The sequence below is a fragment of the Atractosteus spatula genome, chromosome 13 (genome assembly GCF_055471065.1).
Source record: "Atractosteus spatula isolate fAtrSpa1 chromosome 13, fAtrSpa1.hap1, whole genome shotgun sequence".
NCBI classification, from domain to species: Eukaryota; Metazoa; Chordata; class Actinopteri; order Semionotiformes; family Lepisosteidae; genus Atractosteus; species Atractosteus spatula.
Window position 1 is genome coordinate 19566668 of NC_142718.1, and position 22083 is coordinate 19588750.

Genomic DNA, 22083 nt, shown 5'->3' on the forward strand with positions numbered 1-22083 from the left:
CTGGGATATCTGGAAATTTAAATGTTTTCAATTTCAAGCAGTAATTACATTTATTCCCTTCCCACTTCTCTAAGTTCAACTCTAATCAAAGTGGAGAGGTTAAGCTAGCTGGATGAAGGATCTTGAAAGGTGAACTTTAGGAGGAGTCATGTGATTCCCTGAAGAGGTGTTCTGTTAGATATTACTTATGCTGTGAGAAGCCAGTCCTGAATTCTGAAATTCACATTGATGTTCTCTTGGCCACACACATTAACAACTAAAACAGATTTTGTTTTAATTGATTAAGTAGCAGTCTATGTGCAATTAATGATAGAAGTGGAGGCATTCAATGTTTTCTTCTATTTTTTTGGTTCTTCATGAAGCATAAAGCAGCTATTTCTGTTACAATTGGCCAAAGGGTATGCTTAATTTATAAGCAGAACATCAAAACTTGTGAGACTGCAAAATATTTAGTTTAATTTAAGTGTAGCCACTATTTGTGATACTGTACAGTTTATACAGTACACTCTCATTTACCAGTAGTTTCATTTGCAGTTGTAAATGAAAGTTAGGCTTGGATGATTTTACAATTTTAGTTTTCAAAGCCCTATGCATTTAATCTACTGTATTTCATAAATAAGTCTTGTTACTACAGTGATGAAGAGTCTGCATCGGATTTCAAATGAATTCTTAAAGTAAAATAGTAATAATCAGAAGCAAACTACCAGTTGCTTCCAAACTACTTTTATCAGTTTGTTGGTGATTTGTTAGGAATTGAAACCAAGGTTAAATCTCGTGAATTTATGTGTTTTGTTAATCCCAGAAATATTAATTAAAAACACATTGATTCTTTATTTGAAATCAGAGACGTTGAAATATATAGTATTGATATTTTTTCCAGAAATTTACTTCAAGCTTTTTTTTTTCTTCATTTCTTATTCAGAGCCACCAGTGAAAATATTAAGGAAAGGAGAACTGAAAATGCAGCAGGAGTTCCTGGTGTCAGATGATATTGTTCTAGAGTGCGAGCTCTCTCGAGCCAATGGGAGTGTAAAGTGGTATAAAGACGGAGAGAAAATAGCAGACAATGACCGACTCTGCATGGAAGAAGAGGGAGCTTTTCGTTCACTGGTCATCCTGAATGCAGAGATTTCGGATTCAGGAGAATACTTTTGTGATGCCCGAGATGACAATGTTGTCTTCCATGTCATTGTGAAAGGTAAAAAAAAGAGTGAAGTAATATTACCTTGTTATTACTTAGGTCTTCTTCAGGGTTTCTATCTTAATTTATTATAAATTCTTTGGTATTTGGAAAACCTTTTTACATAATTACATGCTTAAAAAAAGTCCTTAATCTCCTCCAATACCAGTAGAAGCTACTACTTGTAGGGGTAGTTTTCTGAGTTAGAATTTCAACATTGAAATATTACCACAGCTGTCTGCTGTGTCAGCATCAAAATGTGCTGTGTCAGCATCAGAATGTGCTGTGTCAGACATTACTGAAGGCAGAATGGCCAATAATAACTTTTGTAATGGTCACTTCAATCATAATGTACCTATGCAGTTGGTAGGAAATATTCAGCATTCCCTAACATTAAAACTTACATTTATTGTCTTCTTATAGCCATGGTTGTAAAGCTAAAAGGATCCTGAACAAACACATTTTTTTAGAGTAAGCCTTCAGAGAATGGCTATAGTTATGATACTCTAAGACTATTATGTAAACAATGTGAAAATCTGTGGTATACTGTATTATAATATCTCCTTCTCTAGAGCCACCAGTATCCATTGTGGGCAACTCTGATAACCCGGAGCACCACAGTCTAATAGCAGGAGATGACCTGGTTTTAATGTGTGAAGTGTCCCGTCCCAATGCCGTAGTTCTGTGGTACTGCAATGGGAAGCTCCTGAGTGCTGACTATCGGACTCGGATTGACAGCCAGGGTACAAAGAGACAGCTTGTTATTTCAGACCTCCAGACATCAGACACTGGGAAATATATCTGTGATGCTACTGATGACAAAATGGTGACCATGGTAACAGTTCAAGGTAAACGAACATAACAGCAACTGTGAATAGGCCATTTGCCTTTTATAGCCAATATGGTAGTTAGTAGGTAGTTGATCCAATGAACTTACCAAGATATTTCTTGAAGGAAACCCCACTATCATTTTTTGGTTTTATATATACTGTAGTACTATATTGTCGATAAGCCTTTTTCCATAATCCGAAAACTCTTTGGGAAAATAAGTACATCCTTATGTATTATTAAGTACATCCATGTTCTCAGTTTTAAATGTTTGGCAATATGCCCTCAATGCTCTTGAGGATTTTAAATATCGTATGAAATCCCTAACAGTCTTCTTTGTTCAAGGATGAAAGGGTTTGGTTCCTTCAGCCTGTCAGTGTAGAGCATTCCCTTAAGCCCTGGGAGGTATCTGGTTGCTCTTCTCTGGATGGATTCCAGAGCAGCAATATCTTTTCTGTAAAGTAATGCCCAAATATTACAATATTATATACAATATACATATTTAGTGCATTATACAAGTTTAAAGTAGCATCCATTGATTTGAATTCTACGCTCTTAATTATATATCCCAAAATTTTAACACCTACTGTAATTACTTCCTAATGTTGTCTAGAAGAATTTGTGGCAAGTTGTAAATAATTTCAGGAGACTGCAAGATATGAATTATTCTTAACATACTGTATATATAGCACAGTAGATGACGGTGATATGTAAACAATACTTAATTATCAATATAATTTAAGGGATCATATGATAACATATGATATCATACATGTATGTCATATCCATATTAGTTTTTACTTGAAATCTGGTCATCCTTATGCAGATTTGAATTTTCAAAGGAAGACATACTGTGAGGTTGCACAATAATTTCAAATATATTGAACAAATTAACTATGAATTTAAAACCTTTTTATTATTGATTAAGTTTCCCAAGGCAGAGTAATTGAACCATGAGCCTAAAACTAAATACAACATTTCTGATGAATTCAAAGTTTCCCCCCAAAAAAGTTTTTTGTGCCATCTGCACACTGGTGTGCCTTTCATCTTTAAAACTTTCTAAAGTAATATCTTAAAATTGCAACCCAACATTTGAAAAGAACTAATGATCTACAATGTGACATAATGCATATTACTACTAGACACAATAATGATCATTTACACCACTTTACTATTTCCTAGTTACTGTCCAGTTTATATAAATTACCATTTTCTAAAGGTGAAAGGTAAAATATGCAGTCAGATAAAGGCAAAATTGACAATATGTAGAATTCATTAAAACATCAGATATAATTCCTCACTTCATAACAATATGCTCATAATGTAGGTGACATTAAAACAAAGACATACTGTATTAATAAATAATTATTTTCATCTGGATATTTGTACACCAAGTTGCATAATGAATAACATGTAGAGATTAAGTACAGGATCTTAGGACAAACCATTCTATGTTATTGTGTTATATTATAATGCATGCGTGTTTGTATTTCTTTAAAGAACCACCCATTAAATTTGTGAACAAAGAGGATGCCAAAGATTCGATAGAAGTTGTGGAGAACGAAAGTATAACACTGTGTGCCAAAGTGTCACTGGAGAACGCAGTTGTGCAATGGTTGAAAAACTGGAGAGACATCAGCGGGGAGCATTACAATACCAGCAGTGATGGGAAATGCCGTCTTTTCAGTATCCATCATGCACAGATATCAGACAGTGGGGTGTATACTTGTGATGCCTTTACTGATGAAATGCACTTTACTCTTCAGGTCAAAGGTGAGAGCAAAGAAGACAAAAGCATGTCTGCAGAAGTATTGCATCATTGTTCTGGTTGCGGTGGTAGGGTGTCAAAACTGGTAGGAAAACTGATGTTTGTAATTATAATGTAAGGCTAAATGTGTTCATTTGGAAGATTTACCAGTAATCTCAAAAATACAAGAAATGTAATCCATCCACATGCAGTTGCAAAATTGAAAAAAGCCAGCCAAAATCATTTTTGCATTGCACATAATTTTTGGAAATGGTGAAGTGTGTGGGACTTAATTATAGCGTGTGAGTACTGAATGTGGTGGACAGAACTCTAAAATCAGACAACACTGAGAAGCCACATGTTAAGGGAAAGAAAAAGTTGCCCATTGATGAAGACATTCTAAATATTACACTTCAAAATGAAACAGAATTTAAATATCTGTAGCTTTTGATTTAAAAAATTTTAATATGTTTTATTTAAATATATTTATTTAGCTTTTGGAATACATTTATGAATATTTACAGAGCTGTTTTAGAAAGAATATACTAAGGGTGGGCACAAGGACCAGGTGTCCCTACTTAAAGAGTTTGTTGAACATTTTTGATTTTGCACCTCTGAATCTGCCCAATAGAATGTCTGTGCTGACAATATGATGGTGTGTTCAGCGGGACAGGGTAGGATTTTAAAAATGCCATTTAGCTTGTGAAGCTTTGATTTGTAAGTTCAGAATTTTGCCTTTGTTAAAAATGAAAATTGGAGGTAAATACTCATAAGCAGTAAAATGCAATCGTTTATCACTTGCCACTTTCATACGCTTTCTAGCATCAACAATAGGTCCACCCATATCAATTAAGGAAAAAAGCTTTACTTTGCTATTTGTAGCAGACACAGTTTCTTTATACATACAATTGTGCTCTCAAGTGCATTGGATGGACCCACCAGATTCAAGCTCTCTTACAAGTTTTACTTTCTGAGTTAAGCTCAAATTAACACTCTCACTACCCTTAAAAGACAAGGCCTTGCACCTGTGTAGAAAAGAAGTCGAGATGCATCTAGATGACATCCAGGGCGATAGGCTGTAACAGACTCAATGGACTTGAATCCCTTGTTACCAAGCAGTCCTTGAAAGGAAGCTTGCTGGACATTGGGCATACACAGATTTTGTCAGAAGTTTCCTAAGTTTGTTGGTTTCATTAAATTGCATTTTATTGTACTCATAATCTATTCACTGCTGCTGCAAAGGATCAGACCATGTGAAGAGCTGAGAGCTGTTACAGGTTTGTTTGAAATGTTTTATATTAACAAAAGCTAAATAGCTGTATTTTGTTACTGTAGTAAACAAAATGCATCAATAATAAACATGAATATACTGTATACAATCACATGATAATACTGCATATGAGCATTGGTATTATGATTATATGATTATATATTGGTAATCAGTCCTTAAACATTTTAGCTTTTGATTGACTGTGAGAAAGTACCATATACATTTTATAAATTGTTGATCAACATTACACAAACTGATTAAACAGCAGTTTTTGCATGTCAGAAAAGGCATTGCGCTGAATTTACAGTATTTAAACATTTGAGGGCTGTTTTAAAATCCCATCCTGTCTCAGTGTTCTAGTAAACATGAGGTCATACCAGTGGGTCACAACATAATTTAAAAATAGACATTCAGGAATACCTTTTTTAACAGCACGTGGAGTTAAAATGAAAGATAATACAAAATATAACTCAAAAATGGATTCACATTTGTATTATAAAACTGTTTAACTGTTTCTTTTCCAGATAACATAAAATAAAAAGTCAGAATTTAATTGAGTGTATCAAATGTGTCTGCATAGATCCAACTACAAATGAGATCTTTGTCTCATGTTATTATGAACAAATACGGGGTTATTTGCTAGGCTTATCTCCGTATGTTTATATACATGAAACCTTCCTGTACATTAATTTTATTACATATTAGTAAAAAAGTTAAAATGACTAGTAACAAAAGTGAAAACAAAAAACAAGCAGGCACACGTCACTACCTTGTTTCCCTTCAGCTGCTCCAGTTAAGTTTGAACGCAAGCAGGAAAAGGCAGAGGAAGTGTTTTCCATGGAAGGTCAGAATACCGTGATGTCTGCAGTAGTGTCGAGTGGGAAAAGTGAGGTAAAGTGGTTCCGCCACCGCTGCCAGATCTTCGAAGCTGAGAAGTACGAGGCCAGGGTGGAAGGCCGAGTTCACAGCCTCATTGTGAAGAACACATGCAAGGAGGACTGTGGCCTGTATACCTGCGTCTCAAATGATGACGAGATGGTATTCGTTGTCAGTGTGAAAGGTTCGTACGGGCGCATACTGTGGATTTTTCTAGTTGTGGATTTCTAGTTACAAATATGTCAAAAGCAAAAGCACCAGCAATGATTCAATCTCAAAGTCTGTCAACAGAGCATAGACTACTAACCATAATGCAAATCAACTTTTTAAATGTTTTAGAAATTGTCAAATGAATTTTTATAATGAAAGTTTGGGAGGGACGACAACAGCTAAGTTCAATTAACTTCAGCTACCAGTTATTCATTGTAATTCCTGACATAATTTCCTCACTTTAAATTATAAATACTATACATAAGTCCCCTTTTCTCCTTCACTGCCTTACATTTGCCTTTTGCATCCCTGCATCACCCCATCTCCAGCTTTGCAGCTAACCCTTGGTCATTTCTTACTCCATATAGGGGTCCTAGCCTCCTTGTCCTGTGGCCAAGAGGTTAGTCCTCAGCCAAGAGGGTTATACCAATTTCACTTGACTAAAACACTCAATTAACCTCTTCAATATGCTTAATTTTTTAGTTTTGTTATTCCTAGTGAATAACCCCTTGGATTTGTATTAAAATGAAAAGTGGTGGATCTGTCCAAACACTCTTCAGCTATCTTCCATTTGTGTTCTTAAAGAGATATTTAGTCTCTCAGAATGTTGTAATCTTGAATAGAAAGTCACTGTGACCCTTTGCAGGAAAAACAGACTGAAAATGAATGGCTGGATGAATGAACAAGAAGGCCACTGGCAGAGTAAAAGTGTGGTGAAAATATAAACTTCTGAGATACAATTATACAATGTTAGTATTCCAAAAGCCATCATTTTTCAAACCAACCTTTTTATCAGAGAAAAGTGCACTAGTATACAGTGCACAATTTAAAATCATGTGCAGTACAGTGCATTTAAAACCAAGATTATGTATGTAGCACAGTTTGCAGTAACTGATGTACTCTTCTTTTTTTTAATCTGTGCTGCAGAGATGAAGTTGAATTTTGTAAGAATGCTGGAGGATGTCTGTGCTCACAAGGATGACACAATCACACTGCGATGTGAACTCTGCAAGCCAAAGGGAGATGTACAGTGGCTGAAAGATGGGCAGGAGATCATTCCTAGCCGCCGGCTAGTCATTAAAGCAGAGGGCCGTGAACGCTCTCTGACCATTTACCGGGCCACTGGAAATGACTCTGGAGAATATGTCTGTGAATCCAAGGATGATAGAACATGTGCCAAAGTCATGGTAGAGAGTGAGTAGACTTGAGCTCACCATTGAAATACACATAGTATGATAATATTGGAAGCCCCGTGTCTGAGACAGAAACAGATTTCTGAACAAAGTCAAATAAAAGTCTAATAAAATGAAAATGAAAATGAATTAATTACCACCACAGGTTTTCAAATAGGAAACCATGACATCTCAGGGTAGGGAGAAAAGGAGGCATAGGTACAGTATTCCTATTTAGACAAAAGGGAAAAAAACATAATTAAGAATAATGACTAGCTCCAATGACTGTGCTGTCTCACATATCTTAATATTAAGTCCTGGTTTTGATTCTAGAGTCCCTTCTATGTGGAGTTTGCATGTTTTCCCCATTTTCATCAGGGGTTCCACTTTTCCCTTAATTTCCAGACTCATACTGGCAAGGTTCTCTCTACATTGTCCCTACATTTGTATTCCCTGCAGCAGAAAGAAATTGCATTCAGGATATATTCCTTCTGAGCTGAGGAAAAATGAGTATTTATTAAAATGGTTAAAAGTTTAAACTGTAGAGAAAGAAAGGAATTGCAGATATTGTTAACTAATATTCACTCCTAGACCTGTAGGGCTGCTGTGTCATCTGGTTTTCATTTCATCCTGGACTCTTAATTGTTTTATTTGTATCAGCTGTTCACTTAATGTCTATATTACAACTGCTGCCTTGTCTTTGCCTTGTCACTGAGGTTTATACATTCTGCAAATATCACCTTTAATTGAATGAAATGCTATATTGAGTTCCTTTCTCTCTTCCAATCCCTTTCAGTGCCACGTGTAGTGGAGTTCATTGCAGAGGTGCACAATGTCACTGTGCTGGAAGGAGAAGATGCCATGTTTAAGTGTGTTGTGTCACCTGAGGATGCAGAGCTGGTGTGGCACAGAAACGGCGAGCCCATCATTCCAGATGATAAATACATTGTGTCAAACAATGGAGTGTGCCACACACTGCACATCCTCAGCTGCCAGCTGTCAGACAGTTGCAAGGTGACAGCTGAGGCCGAAGGAGTAGTTTCAAAAGCGAACTTGAAGGTGCAAGGTGCGTTTCTTCTAGAGTGACATTGCTGGGCAGGAAAGCAGGAGGAAAGTACATCCGATCTTACAATACTGTACAATAAACTTCAGAGATTAAATCTGTTTGCAGATTATTTATAGAAGTCTCAGACAATTACAGACCTGTTTTATTTAACATGTTGTTAGTTTTGAATGCCAGACATTGCATATAATAAGGTTTCATTTCCGATGGCTTATGGACTATATACTGTATCATGATACTTTTTGTTCTTAGATTATTACTTCGTTCTTACAGAAACACAATTTGTTCTTACATTGAAGAGAGATAAAATAGTCCATTTAGAAATGTTTAAATTCTTTAAAAGTTGTCCATGATAGATGCCACAGGAAGATGACGGCCACAAGTGTTAGTGTCCTAGGAACACTTGTCATGATTTATAAGTACAGTATGGGAGATTGGTTATTGTCTATGCCTTCCTAACTCATTCAGAGGAACCTAGACAAAGTGACCAACAGTGACCAGCAAGAGTTATTTTGAGTGGCTTATTTTAGAGTCCAACAACACTTTGTGTAAATAAGGACTTCCTGTTGTCAGAATAGTTGTCAAAATCACATCCCCTTTAGATTTTTGTCATTGGGTTTCATTGTTGATCTAAATCTAAAATTGTCCTTAATGATTTTTCATACTTTCTGTGCTATCTTAGAGGCACAGGTGGTGTTCACGAAGAAAATGGAAGCTGTTATGGCTGAGGAACATGGTGAGGCCACTCTGGAGGTGGAAGTGAGTCTGGATTCTGGAGAGGTCCAGTGGATGAGACAGGGTGTGGTGATCCAGCCTGGACCCAAATTTACCCTGAGGCAGAATGGCAAGAAACGTAGCCTGACTGTGCACAACCTCTCCTTTTCCGACCGTGGCACCTACCGCTGTGAGACCCTACATGACCGAACTCAGGGCAAGCTAATTGTGGAATGTGAGTGCAACATCTTCACTTCCTCCCATGATCTATTATTGCATATATGTTAAAAACTCAAATTGTAAGCTTAGAAATCTGATTTTGCTTTTCAAAGATGTGTGCAGTCAAAATCTATACAATGCCTAATACATTTCTTTGCTATAGACCTTCTCCATAGGACCCCTAAAACTGACAATCCTGTTGTACTCTGGACATGAACCTTTATAAAGGGAACATAAGACTGCTTTCATAAAATAACATCTTCTATGGCTAAGCCAACCCTCTTAACTGATGCTATAATGGAGACAGTTATTCCCTAAGAAAAATGCATCCTCAAAACAACAAGTATTTGGAGGATTTAAAATGGAAACCTAAATTTCATAGGCAGGAAAAATACAACTTTTTTCCTTAAATTGTCCCTTCAGTGCTCAATGCCTGATAAGTTTTCGTTCATCAAGGAAGAAACTAGTTGTGAGCATGGGCTGTAATGCTGTAACTCAATTCCTCTTGTCTCTCCTCCTGTATTTTCATTTCTGTTTCTTGTAGTCTGCTTTCTTAAAGACAGCGCTGGTGATGTTGGCTGACTGGGGACTTTAAGGAAAAAAATCCAGCCTATTTGGAAGTGCATCTCATTAGATATCTCATCTCATTAGAGTTTGTGGGCTGCTTATCCAATCAAATTCCTTAGCTGTCCATACACACTTTAACAGATGTACTCCCTTTCAGAATCTAGAGTGGAAATAAAAATAACTAGCCTGCATACTCATACAAGAATCCAGCACACAACATAATTATCTGATGCATGGATGAAGATTAGTTTTCATATTTATAGATCATTCAGAACTGTGACATAACAAAGACATATTGGCAAAATGGAACATGCAGATAAACAGTGACATCTGTTATGTTGATTATTGTTTTAAGGTCACTGTTACAGGATGGTCAAAATACAGTGCACGGAGGTCTGTATTTTAACCACCACAGCACCCTGTATGAAAAAGAGAAAAGAAAAGTCTGGTAACATTCACTCATTGAACAAAACACAAAACAAAACAGATGTTTCTTCAGCCACTAGCTGCTCCCTGGCTGTCTTCCTCTCAGCCCTTTGTGGTTCATTGTCTGGTCTCTGTCTTTCCACATCAACTGATCTTCAGTTCATTTGTTCTTTCTCTCTAAGCTGGTATCTTGCTATCAGCCCCCTAGTTCTTTGTCTCAGCAGCTAGGACCGTTGGTTTATTTGTCAGCTTTCCCTCTGGTGCTCCTTGCTGTGTAGTTCTTACTCTGTTGCCAGCTACAGTACCTCACACACCTGCTAAGAGGAAACACATGTTTACATATTGTAGGAGTACAGCTGTCAGGTATCAGAAGTGCAAGGATCAACAGCTGCTGCCATTCAGCCAATAATTAAGCTGGCTGTCGATCACAGTCACCTGTATTTTTTTAATTCTTTCTGTTATGAGAAGCACTCAATAGGTACAGTATAGTGGTCTGACGAACAAATTCTAAAATGAAAGAGCTTGCACAGAAATTGTATGTGAAAAAAACAAACAAATGTATATGTCCTTCCTTATTGTAACTGGGAAATATTCACTAATACCTTTAAAATACTTTCTTCACTAATTCTGTTCTTTAACTGAGAGACCACACTTGTCTTATGGATAAACACTGGGTTCTTAAAGCATTTACTTGAATGTTATAATCTCTGCTCAGAGGTCCCTTTTAAATCAAACAGTATCTGTAACCACCATATTTCCCTATTGTATTCTTAAGGTGTTATATTTTTCCATAGTAATTAAAAAATAGCCTGCTTTGAAATTAATAACTGTTTCTAAGTGATTAAGAATGAGTTAGTAGTATTTTTTAGATAGCGTGACCATTTTTTTTAAAGAGGTGGATGTCTCTTCTCTGACTGTTATTGGCATCTCAAGTGAATTTGGATCTCTTTTCATTGCAGCTAAATTTATGCACTGGCCTTCAGAATCTATGGTGGTGTCATCAAGTATCAAAAATAAACCAGACTTGTTCCATCGTGAGTGTCTGTCTATGTGAGAATGAGTTGAAAATGCTGGTATGCCAGTTACAATAGATAATAATACCCTTCAGTGTAATGTTCTACCAATATCTAAAAAGGTGCCAATTCAAGCTCCCTCATGAACAATGGTCCTGCTTGGATTTTAAACTCTAACTCTAATGCCATACACCATAATATTCACCCTTCTCAATCTTTTTTATAGCGATCCAATAATTTCTAACAGTGCTGCTACAACTACAAATATTCCCTTTCAGCTAATATAGTAGGGTTGCATAAAAGGTGCTTCATAAGCCTTCTGTCCAATTCTTTTGGCTCAAAGTAAAAGAAAATTTGCATTGCAGTAAAGGTGGAGTACAAAAGCCCTTATGTTAAACTGCTGTAATTCAACCTTCCGCTTTCAGAATTCAGAATGCCTGCTTTTTGATAAAAGCCTGTTTTTCAAGGCTGTGCTGGTTGAAGTAGCAATCTAATTAAATCATTCAGTCTAACGCGTCCAATTTGATACTACATTAATGGCCTTATCATTTCTTCCTCGCAGCCAGGAATATTTCAATCCGCAAAGGACTAAGTGACATTGAAACCTACGAGCGTGAGACTGCCTCTTTTGAGGTAGAGCTTTCTCACACGGATGTGGAGGGAGTGTGGCAAAAAGATGGCATCCGACTGAAACCAAATAATCACTGGCGAGTCAGCAATCATGGACGAGTGCACAGCCTCACCTTTTCAAACCTCACTCTTGAGGACAGTGGCACAGTTACCTTCTGTGCAGAAAGTGTGAGGACGTCAGCGAGGCTGACTGTGAAAGGTGAGTCATATTCACAGCTGTTGAAAGATCATTTTAATGAAAGACTTCACGTGAATGCACTTCATATGCAAAACAAGCTTCTTTAGAAACTTTTGCTTACAATTACAGTCATTCTCTTGTTTTTTTAATTGTTTTGACCACTGCAATTGCAGAAGCAAAAGGCTTCTAAAATGTTCCCTAAAACTAAATCTAAAAGAAAATTAAGTGAATTACTGTACATGCTGTATATAATTGTTTTATGTGGGTTTAGTGCACAGTGCCACTGTAAACAACTTTATTGCTTTCATTCTCTACAAAACTTCCATAAATTTAATGAAGCCTGTTTTTAACCTGTTAATTTTAGATTCCAAATCTTCAGGGCTTGATAATATTTTGACAATTTCAATTAAGGAAACAATATGCGTATTATGCATAGGTCATTAACAAAACTCTTCCACAAGTCATTCAAGAAACTTCCCAGAGTTCTTGGAATAAGCGCCAGCATGCATATGTTATCATGTATTTAGATTTTTAGGAGGCATTTGTAACATTTTTAATAAAATTTAAATCTCAAATTGCAATTGCACTGGTCAAACTGGTTTGGTGGCATTAATGGAGTACCACAAAGATCTCTATTATAACCACTGCTCTTCCTTATTTATGTCAATGTTTTAGACTCTCTTATAAGTATAACTAGTCAAGTTTGTAAAGGATACTAAAATAGGAGATTTAGCAAACACTACAGAACTTTCACAAAACACAATGATGTAGCTAAAATTCAAGACTTATTAGAATGCTGATTGTTATAACACAGGAGGTAGCAAAAATATAAAGTGTACAAACAATAAATACAAGCTGGTTAATGCTGAACTTGATGATACTACATATAAAAAAATACTTACTGTAGGTGTTTACTTCGTCAAGCCAATGTGGAGAGATATTTAAAAAGGTACTGTAAGCATAGTGCTGAGGAATGGAAAGGAATGACCTGAATTATCTTAGTTATGGACAGAGGGGATCTGATTCAGTCAAAATCCTTAAAGGCACAAACATAGTCAGACCAGTGGACTTTAAAATCAACAGTGAAACATGAAAATAAAGGTGAAGTACTTTTAAAACAGAGAACTAGAGGCGGTATTTTGAATAAAGAGTTGTAGGAGTCTGAAAAAAAATATGCAACCATATTATCAAAACTGATACCCTTGCTAGATTTAGGAAATGGCTGGATGAGATGCTTGGATCAATAGCTGTGACAGCATAGCCCTGGAAAGAGAGCAGTGGTTCAGGGAGGGACCATATTTCAGCAACTACATGGCCCTCAAGGTGCAGGACACTCAAGAAGCACCATGGCGTGAGAACTTGGAAGATGCATAAGCGAGTGCCTGGAGAAGAGAATGAAAGTGTACTCCAAGCCCCAGCCAGGGCATGTCCTTAGTTATAAAATCTCTGTGCCAGTGAAGAACAATTTAGGAGAGAAAGTGCTGCTCCAAGGCAGGATTGTGATGGGCGTAAAAAGAGAAAAGCTCACAGAGATCATAGCTGTGTGATCATAGCAAAGACTTGCACTTAAAGGATGATTTTTAAGAAGCTGATGGAGAAGAAAGCCATCTACAAAATAACATGCGTTTGCAGTAATTGATATATAGATGAATTCTTTTCCCTCTCCCCCAAACTCTTCCCTGAAAGAGTGTGTGTTGGAATAAAACAATAAAACCACTGCTCTCTTTCCAGGGCTGAAGTGAAATAGTGTCAAGGTTTTGAAAAGGAATGTTTGAAAGTGTAAAGCAGATGACTTGTTGGCACTTGAGTGTAGCTTAATTGGCTTAATAGCTTAACAAGGTGGATCTAAAGTATAAGGCAATCTACTGTATGACAGAGGCAGCTATTGTAAAAGATGCATGAAGTATGTGTGGAAAACAAAGTAACACAGTAGCATACCAGAAGTAAAGATTCTTTAATTCATACAGCAGACCTCACACAAAAACATTGCGAAACTCAGAGTATCCCCAAAATGTAGATGCCCAGTTCTGTTGGCAAAGTAACTCAATGCCTACAGCACAGGAAACCTGCTTACTATAAAACCAACTGGCCTAGTTTGGCCAAAGGGTCAACTCTAGGTTATAATTGTTCTCAGGTTCTTTTTTCTTGGAAAGTATAACAGGGTATTTCCATGGCAGTTACTGCTAATGCTCACAAAAATAAAGTATGACTATAACAAACACTAGTCAACAAAACAATCCCCTCTCCTCTACTATCTACAATGCTGATTTAGTCGTAAATTTTTGGAATTGTAAATATAGCATTGCTATATATGAAATTAAGACTGGTGGTTAACATGCAATTTATTATTGATACATGTTTGTAGAGAAAAGCAAAAATTATACATTTTATTTTTTTACCTTTATTTCTTGATTTCTTTCCGAAACAGCAAAATTAAAAAGTTTCACACCATTATTTGCATAAGCTGGCAAAACATACTGTATTACTGTCATTGAAGAATTGGCCATGTATTATGCATGCCGTGGGTTCACATTACTGGAGTAAATGTGTCTGTTATTAATCAAATTTAGAAAATGCAAAATAGTATTCACAGGCACTATCTCATGGTATCTGTATGGTTATCTCTTATTAAAGTCATTATACCTCACTGATAAGATTCAATGTAATAAGTGAAAATTCCTACAACAATGACAACAATAAGATTGGCATAAGAAAAACAGAATGCAGGTTTCACAGTTGAGCCCGAGCTGAACTAACAGTTTTCTGCAGAAGTGCCTCTGCATCTGGTTTAGAAAGGTGCAGTTAATGGATAAAGAGAACAGCTGGACAGAGGGTGGTACAGGAAACAAACTTTACCGCTGAACTGTGGGATTTTGGTTTCTAAAGAGAATTGCATATGATATGGTGCATGTAACTTCCTCTGGAAAATCACCCATGATTTCCAGTTTTTCAGAGGATTCCAGGACATTCTGAGGAAATGACATGTTCTACAAAGCAGGGGAAAATAATAAAGCCAAATTTCCACCTATAGAAGGCTCAGTGAAACAATGTCAAACATTTTGGATTTCGAATAAAATTTAAATATAACACATATGTTACTGGGTGGTATTATTTTAGGTACTACTACATTTATATTTCAATATAGGATATATTAGTGTTTTGGAAAGCTGCTAATTTATTAAAATTATCATGACTTTTCCTTGCATTTGAATTTTGGTATTTCATATATGCTGGAATATATATATTTTTAACCAGAGTTAAACCATCTCAGTCTAATGTAACTTGTAGCTGTTTTTGTAAGAACTCACTGCTCTGTTTCAGAGCCTCCTGTGACCTTTCTGAAAAAGCTAGAGGACCTGCGGATTCCTGAAAACACAGCAGCCTTGCTTGAGTGTGAGCTGTCCAGGCAGAATGTGGAAGTTAAGTGGTTAAAGGTGAGAGAAAGTTATAACAAGTATTTAAGCAGAAACTATTTCTTGGAAAACAAATGAATGTACATTTTTTTAACAATGAAAAGGGATTGTCGACAAAATACTCCAGGAGAAAGCCTAGTGAGAAGGTCGGACAGCGGACTGTCTGTAAGCTGCAAAAACAGTGGGTTTGTAAAAGAGTGCATCAAGTGTTTGTGTGTGGTTTGCATGTGGGAAGAAAATAGAGAAAGGCAGTGGGTGGAAATGGCTCCTGGAGAGGTTCTGTTGGTAAAGGGCTTCTGAACAATAGGCCATGGTAAGGGGATAAGTGGTTGGGTCCAGCAGATGTTGCATGGTGGAGACAGCAGAACAGACTACTTTCTCTGGTGGCCTGTCAGACTGGAGCAGTTCTTCTCTATTGTCTGGTCATGTTCAAGAATAAGTGATGTGGATCTGATGTGAGGAAAGTGGGAAAAAATGTATAAGGTGATGAATATTGTAAAATGTGACTTTTACTGAGGAAGTATTTGGGAGTGAAGTTAGTGGTGTGGTAAAAAAGTTTATACATGAGCATGGACCAAAGACCAGAGAACAGGAATCGTAGCCTGTATTCTCCCAGGCGGAGTGGAGTTGAGGGGCTACCTGCCCAGCTTCTGACTCTCCTAAGGTCTTTAAACTTTACCGAAACTATTTTAACGATCCCAGTAAATTCGACAACATGTTTTAGGTCATTAAAACCAAGAAAAACACAATATGAACAAAAAACAGAGGAACACAATATGCTTACCAAAATGTTTGCACAGCTTTTTTTTTCCTGCCTTCAAACCTGGAGATCGGTCCATAATTATTTTTGTTTAGCAATTCAAGCCTTTGAGATGCTTCTCCTACAGAAGATAATTTAAATTCAGAGAAATACAGAACTATACTCATGACAACCTTAAAAACATTAAAAGCCAAAATAACTTCTATTGTCAAATCTGTTCATGCGCTGGACTTGCTATGGAGATTAAGCTTAAGTTGGTAGCTGTGTCAGCATGCTTAGGCTGAAAAGGAACAAGTAAAGGTTTATTCCATGCTGAAAAGAGAAGAAAAGAAACATAACATTTCTGCTGTGCAGCCTTCTTTAAGTGTAAGGATTTTCAGCATGGAATAAACCTTTACTTGTTACTTTGCAGACATGAAGCACCATTGAAACAGTCTAAAACAGGGAATCCAGCACAAAATCTACATAGACAATACCAAGAACTGTTAAAAAAATACTGCAATCAATTGCTAGCACTAGATGCAAGACCAAGTTAAAATATTGAAGGCTATGTGTGAGTTTTTTTTTGTCTAGAATGAGGTTCAAATACGGTTTTTGATTCACAACTTTATTTCTGGTAAGTGCTAAGTTTAGAATAGCATTCATTGATTTCAACGTGTGATTGAATTCATTCTCAATTATCACATAATTAGATTTGTCTGGTTGTAGAGACTATGAATACTAATTACCTTGACTGCATGGATGCAGTGTGGCTGAGAGAAATATGGTAAAAGGAAAAAGCCTGCTCTCATGTTTTCCCTGAAATAACAAAGACATTCTTCACCTTGGCTATAGAACGGACAGGAACTGAAACCAGGGAAGAGCTACCGCATCTACTCTATGGGGAGAAAGAGGTTCCTCCAGATCACAAAGTGTAGGACCATGGATTCGGGGATATACACCTGTGATGCTGGGGACAGCACAGTGTCCTGTACTCTGGACATCTATGGTATTATTGACTTTAAGGCATTAAAAATGCATGTCACACTTCACAAAACTTGTATTGTTATGTATTTTGCATTTCACACACACACAGACATTCACATCTACCACAGGACAATAAGTGGAATTCAAAAGGACAAACACTAAGTCACTAATTAAAGATTTTTGTCACTTATGCAGAGAATTTTATTTTATCTTCAGTCCTGTCCACACAGAGAGAGAATTTCAGATCTGGCTTGAGGTCACTTAAAATACCCAACTTGCACAACTTAATTGTGTGCATGATAATTTGATGATCTGGGAATGTGTTGCACATTACAACTAAAAATAATCTCATCAGTCCAACAGCCTGATTCATTTCACGTTTACAGATTGAAATAATAATTTCAAATAATCTAGTCATTACCTTATTGCAACTAGTTTAGACAGATCTTTAGATATACTAGAAGTAGATTTTGAGTGACATGGACACAAATGTTCACCAGGAAAACTAAAACTAAAAATAATAATTATTCAAATTAAAATACTTATTGTAAAATAATTTTATATTTAAAAATTAAAAAAATATATATCAAAATTTAATATGATTAAATTACTGTATTATAATAGCATGCTGTGGGAAAACTCGTCTCATTTTTCCCCAGATGCATTTCACTCGTTTTGCGACAGATTTAACTCACACGCTAGCACTGCCACCCTCTGGTCAGAGCACGTAATTGCAGCTGAACTAGAAATCAAAATGACTAACCATGCAAAACATTCAGCTTAATTTTAAACTAAACGAAACAGGGTTTTCCTGCATCTACTACAATAAACTAAACTAAGAACTCCTAAACCAAACTTGTATTAAGATGGTTGTTGAAATATATATAGCTGCAATTCCACATTCACCCTAATTTTGCATCATGATTTTAGAATACTGAGTAGACAGTTACAAAATGATAAAAATGGTTACTAGAAAATCAGACAAAGTCAACAAATCTGTTCTAATCTCAAGAGCACAATGGCAAAACAGGAGAAGATTTTACTGAACTTTCAAAACAAGGATAAATTACCTACAGGATAATTATTTAACAAAACTGGCTAAATAACTAGCTCTGGCAAAAAGATAAATGTACCCTTTTATAAATGTCACATAAGAGTTAATTTTAAAATGAAGGCTTTTGAATAGATGTAATCAGACTCATTATTGAAATGACATGTGCATGTCCTAATAAACCTTTTGTGAAAAATCTCTGTAAATCATTCTGTCACTATAATAGCTTATCTTTTTCGTTCATGTGGGAGACTGTGAGTGTCTCCCACATGAACGAAATGCATCAGTACGAAATGTGCCTCCGTGCCAGTGGAGGTGAAAGTCTGCTTACTCTCATGGTTACTCCTATTTCATTCCTTCCAGAGAGGGAAGTTGAGATAGTACAGGGCCTGGAGGATTTGGACATTGAGGAAGACCAAAATGCGGTGTTTTTGTGTGAAGTGTCAGTGGAGGATGTGCCAGGGGAGTGGTTTAAAAATGGGGAGAAAATCAAGCCCACCAGCACCATCAAAATCCGTCAGGAAGGTGAGCACTCTTTATTTCATCATTGCTAAGATACTAACCAGCATTTTAAATCACACAAGCAATGCTTCATAAAAAATATGACAGGATTCAACACAGGAAGCAATTTCACTTGCTAAGCTGATTACAATAATTTAATTGATCCAAAGATCTCAACCAGTCATATTTTAAATATTCCATAGACTCTTTTAAACAAATGACCTAATTTGTTTCAGCCTGCCTACTATATAAGTAAAAAAAACCCGTCATAATATAGATTAATAATCTTGACATAAACCCTGCATTATAGAAACTATATAACATATTTTTTACTCACTTGTATGACTTCTATAACTCTACTACCATTTTATTTACATTTTGTTACTTTTGATACAATCCTGGTCAAGGAGAATTCTCTGTTTATAGGTTATCAGTCCAGCTGGACTCAAAGCATCCTAAACCAGCTCATTACTGACTTACAGTAATTGGACTGGTTTCCCTGATCTTCATATGCTGTTGTTTAAAAGAGGCCTACAATTCCTGCACACACACTGTCCCTCCAGTATAGAGGACAACAAAATGCAACTGAACCCTTGCTTTCTTTATTCCTTTCACTTTAGGGACCAAGCATTTTCTTCTGATGTGTAATGTAAGGGCAGAAGACTCTGGAGAGATCAAGTTTGTTGCAAAACAGGCCGAGTCTACTGCTTACTTAGAAGTAGAAGGTAAACATTCAGAGTTTAAGTTTGTTTTCCAATAAAAATTATTTCAATTTATTTTTAATTGCACTTACTGTATATATTTTTTTCAATACAAAGTATCACAAAGCACTTTACATATAGGAGGGGTCCCCATCCACCACTGGGTGTCATTTTACACCAGCAGCCCCACCACAGCTACACAGATCACAGAAAAGTAAAAAATTGCTTCACCTGCTGAATAAGGGGGAAACGTAAGGAAGCACGGGATTTACACCCCTTCACTTTCAAACAATACCATGGGATCTTAGTGACCAAGCAGTTGGGACCTTGGTTTAACATCTCTGATGGACAACACTGCATACAAAACTATATCATTACCATACTGCATTTCTTTAGAATTTCTGGTCCAATGGGAAGAACACCACCTGACTTACCATCAATATGGTTTTCCATAGAGACCTCCTCTGACAGTACTTCCCTGGCTGAGCCTTGCTTAGCTTTTGAGATCTGAAGCTAAGCAGATGAAGGTACAGTAGTTTGCTGTACTACTGTAGCAGACTAAAGCCAACCCAGATGTGGTGGTGCTTGGCTGGTTGTTATGTGCCTTTTGGGTAATCACAATCAGCTAATGAGTAACTCGTACTCAAAAGTGACAAATCTGGACCATAGTATAGCGTGAAAGTATCAAATATAAGCTCTACACCAACCCACTTAATGACTGAGCCTAGAAACCGTTAAAAAGAATTAGGCATTGCAACAGTGGTGTCGACTGTAGTACAAAAAAAATTCTTAAACATTTTTAGAATCAGCTGCTGATATATAGTGCCAGCCTTCATATTTTCACTGCTTCCTCACACCACAGTCAAGTGGTAGAGCCTCCACTTGATACTTAATCATCCTTTTTCTGCTTAATGTATTATGCCACTTTTTAGCTCCTCCTTCCAAGTTGCATATCTTCATTCAGCAAATAAAATTAACTTAATAAATCTTTTTAATCATATATGTTGAATATACTGTATTTGATACTATTAGAACCAGCGCTGAAACTTCTTTTTGGTTCTCAAGACTTCACTCATTAATTTGTAAACATTGTAGAGCCTTCTGTGACCACCTCTTTCCCGGTTAGAAACATTCGTTTGTTCTCTTTCTCTGTCACTCTTTTTTCTGCATTTTATTTACTTTTCATTCATTGAACTACTGAAGATAATTACATTACTATTTTCTGAAATATTTAAAAGGTTACTTTATACATAAAGAATTGTCTGATCTTACAGAAAGACTGTAGTTCTGAGATCCAGGACTGTATTCAACCTGGAATCCATGAATGCCTTGGTATCTACAGTATAATGATATCAAACCTTTAAGAAGCTTCCTAATTCTCCTGCCTATCTCCACAGAACTCCCAGTAACAATAGTAAAGCCCCTCAGGGACAAGACAGCCCTGGAAAAGCATCGTGTGATCCTGGAGTGTACAGTGTCCAATCCCCGATCAAGCATCCGTTGGTACCAGGGTGATAAATTGATCCTGCCCTCTGAACACTTTGAGATATGCAGTGAGGGCTGCTACCGCAAACTGGTCATCCACCAGGTTGCACTTTCAGATGAGGGCATCTACAGCGTTGAAGTTGGAGAGCACAAATCATCGGCGAGGCTGATGGTGGAAGGTGAGCCACATTGCCCTCTCACACTTCCCTCCTACGGAGTACAGATGAGGAAGAGCCTGTGTGTGAAGAAATAGGAGAGCTCTTGGATTTTTCGTGTTCTCATGTGAATTCTTTCCTGAATGTTTCCATTTTCATCAAGTTTCCTTTTGGTTACTTGAGAGGTCTTTTTTCCCATACTACGCAGGTGACATTTTCTGATTTCTCATTTTTTTTGTCCTAAAACATTCATTCATATTTGTTTGGCTGTCAGCATCATATGTGTTTCACATAACATGGCTCAGCAAGCACCCTTAAGTTTTCAAGTTTTCTTTTAATCCTGATATTCATTCTCCTTTCGCACTGCCCATCTAGAACAGGCCATCTTGATTGTCCGGGTTCTAGAAGATGTGGAGGTGAGAGCTCCAGAAGAGGCATGTTTTGAGTGTGAGATCTCTGTCCCAGTCATCAAACCACCTGTCTGGACTCTGAATGGGGAGACCCTTCAGCATGGCGGTGATGTTCGATTGGAGAGCATGGGCACTGTTCACAGACTCACCCTCAGAAAGACCACAACAGAAATGACTGGCCTTGTCAAATTCACCACTGGCAAAGCACGAAGCAGTGCCAGGTTAAAAGTCAAGGGTGAGTAGGCTTTTCTTGTCACTAACAGTTAAATCATGGAATTTAAGTATCTCACTCACCAGTAACAAGATTTTGCAAATTATCAAAACTACCGCTATCTCCTGACATAGCTGGATTAATTTGAAAAAGTTCACAATTAGATGAAACGATGAGACAACACAGACATATCTGTAGAATCATTCTGTATTTTGAGGCCTTGTATAGAGTTTTTGGTGTATTTAACAAAATTCATGTCATTGGTTTCGGCATTTATAAACAAAGACAGAAAGCAGGACATTTTTTCTATCAATACTGTGTTTCAGGAAATGATTGG

The 22083-nt window shown here is 36.8% G+C and overlaps 1 protein-coding gene across 3 annotated transcripts in view; it reads left to right on the forward strand.

The window, feature by feature from the left end:
• Positions 1 to 22083, forward strand: part of obsl1a (obscurin like cytoskeletal adaptor 1a) — a 73804-nt gene that overhangs the window by 49633 nt on the left and 2088 nt on the right. For all 3 annotated transcript variants that reach the window (XM_088930156.1, XM_088930157.1, XM_088930155.1), the window contains 14 exons: positions 923 to 1198; positions 1753 to 2028; positions 3509 to 3781; positions 5810 to 6085; positions 7039 to 7305; positions 8080 to 8349; positions 9029 to 9295; positions 11848 to 12114; positions 15415 to 15527; positions 17101 to 17254; positions 18647 to 18808; positions 19405 to 19509; positions 20883 to 21149; positions 21501 to 21770. In XM_088930156.1, coding sequence (XP_088786282.1) covers positions 923 to 1198; positions 1753 to 2028; positions 3509 to 3781; positions 5810 to 6085; positions 7039 to 7305; positions 8080 to 8349; positions 9029 to 9295; positions 11848 to 12114; positions 15415 to 15527; positions 17101 to 17254; positions 18647 to 18808; positions 19405 to 19509; positions 20883 to 21149; positions 21501 to 21770 — 3243 coding nt within the window. The remainder of the gene's footprint in view (positions 1 to 922; positions 1199 to 1752; positions 2029 to 3508; positions 3782 to 5809; positions 6086 to 7038; positions 7306 to 8079; positions 8350 to 9028; positions 9296 to 11847; positions 12115 to 15414; positions 15528 to 17100; positions 17255 to 18646; positions 18809 to 19404; positions 19510 to 20882; positions 21150 to 21500; positions 21771 to 22083) is intronic.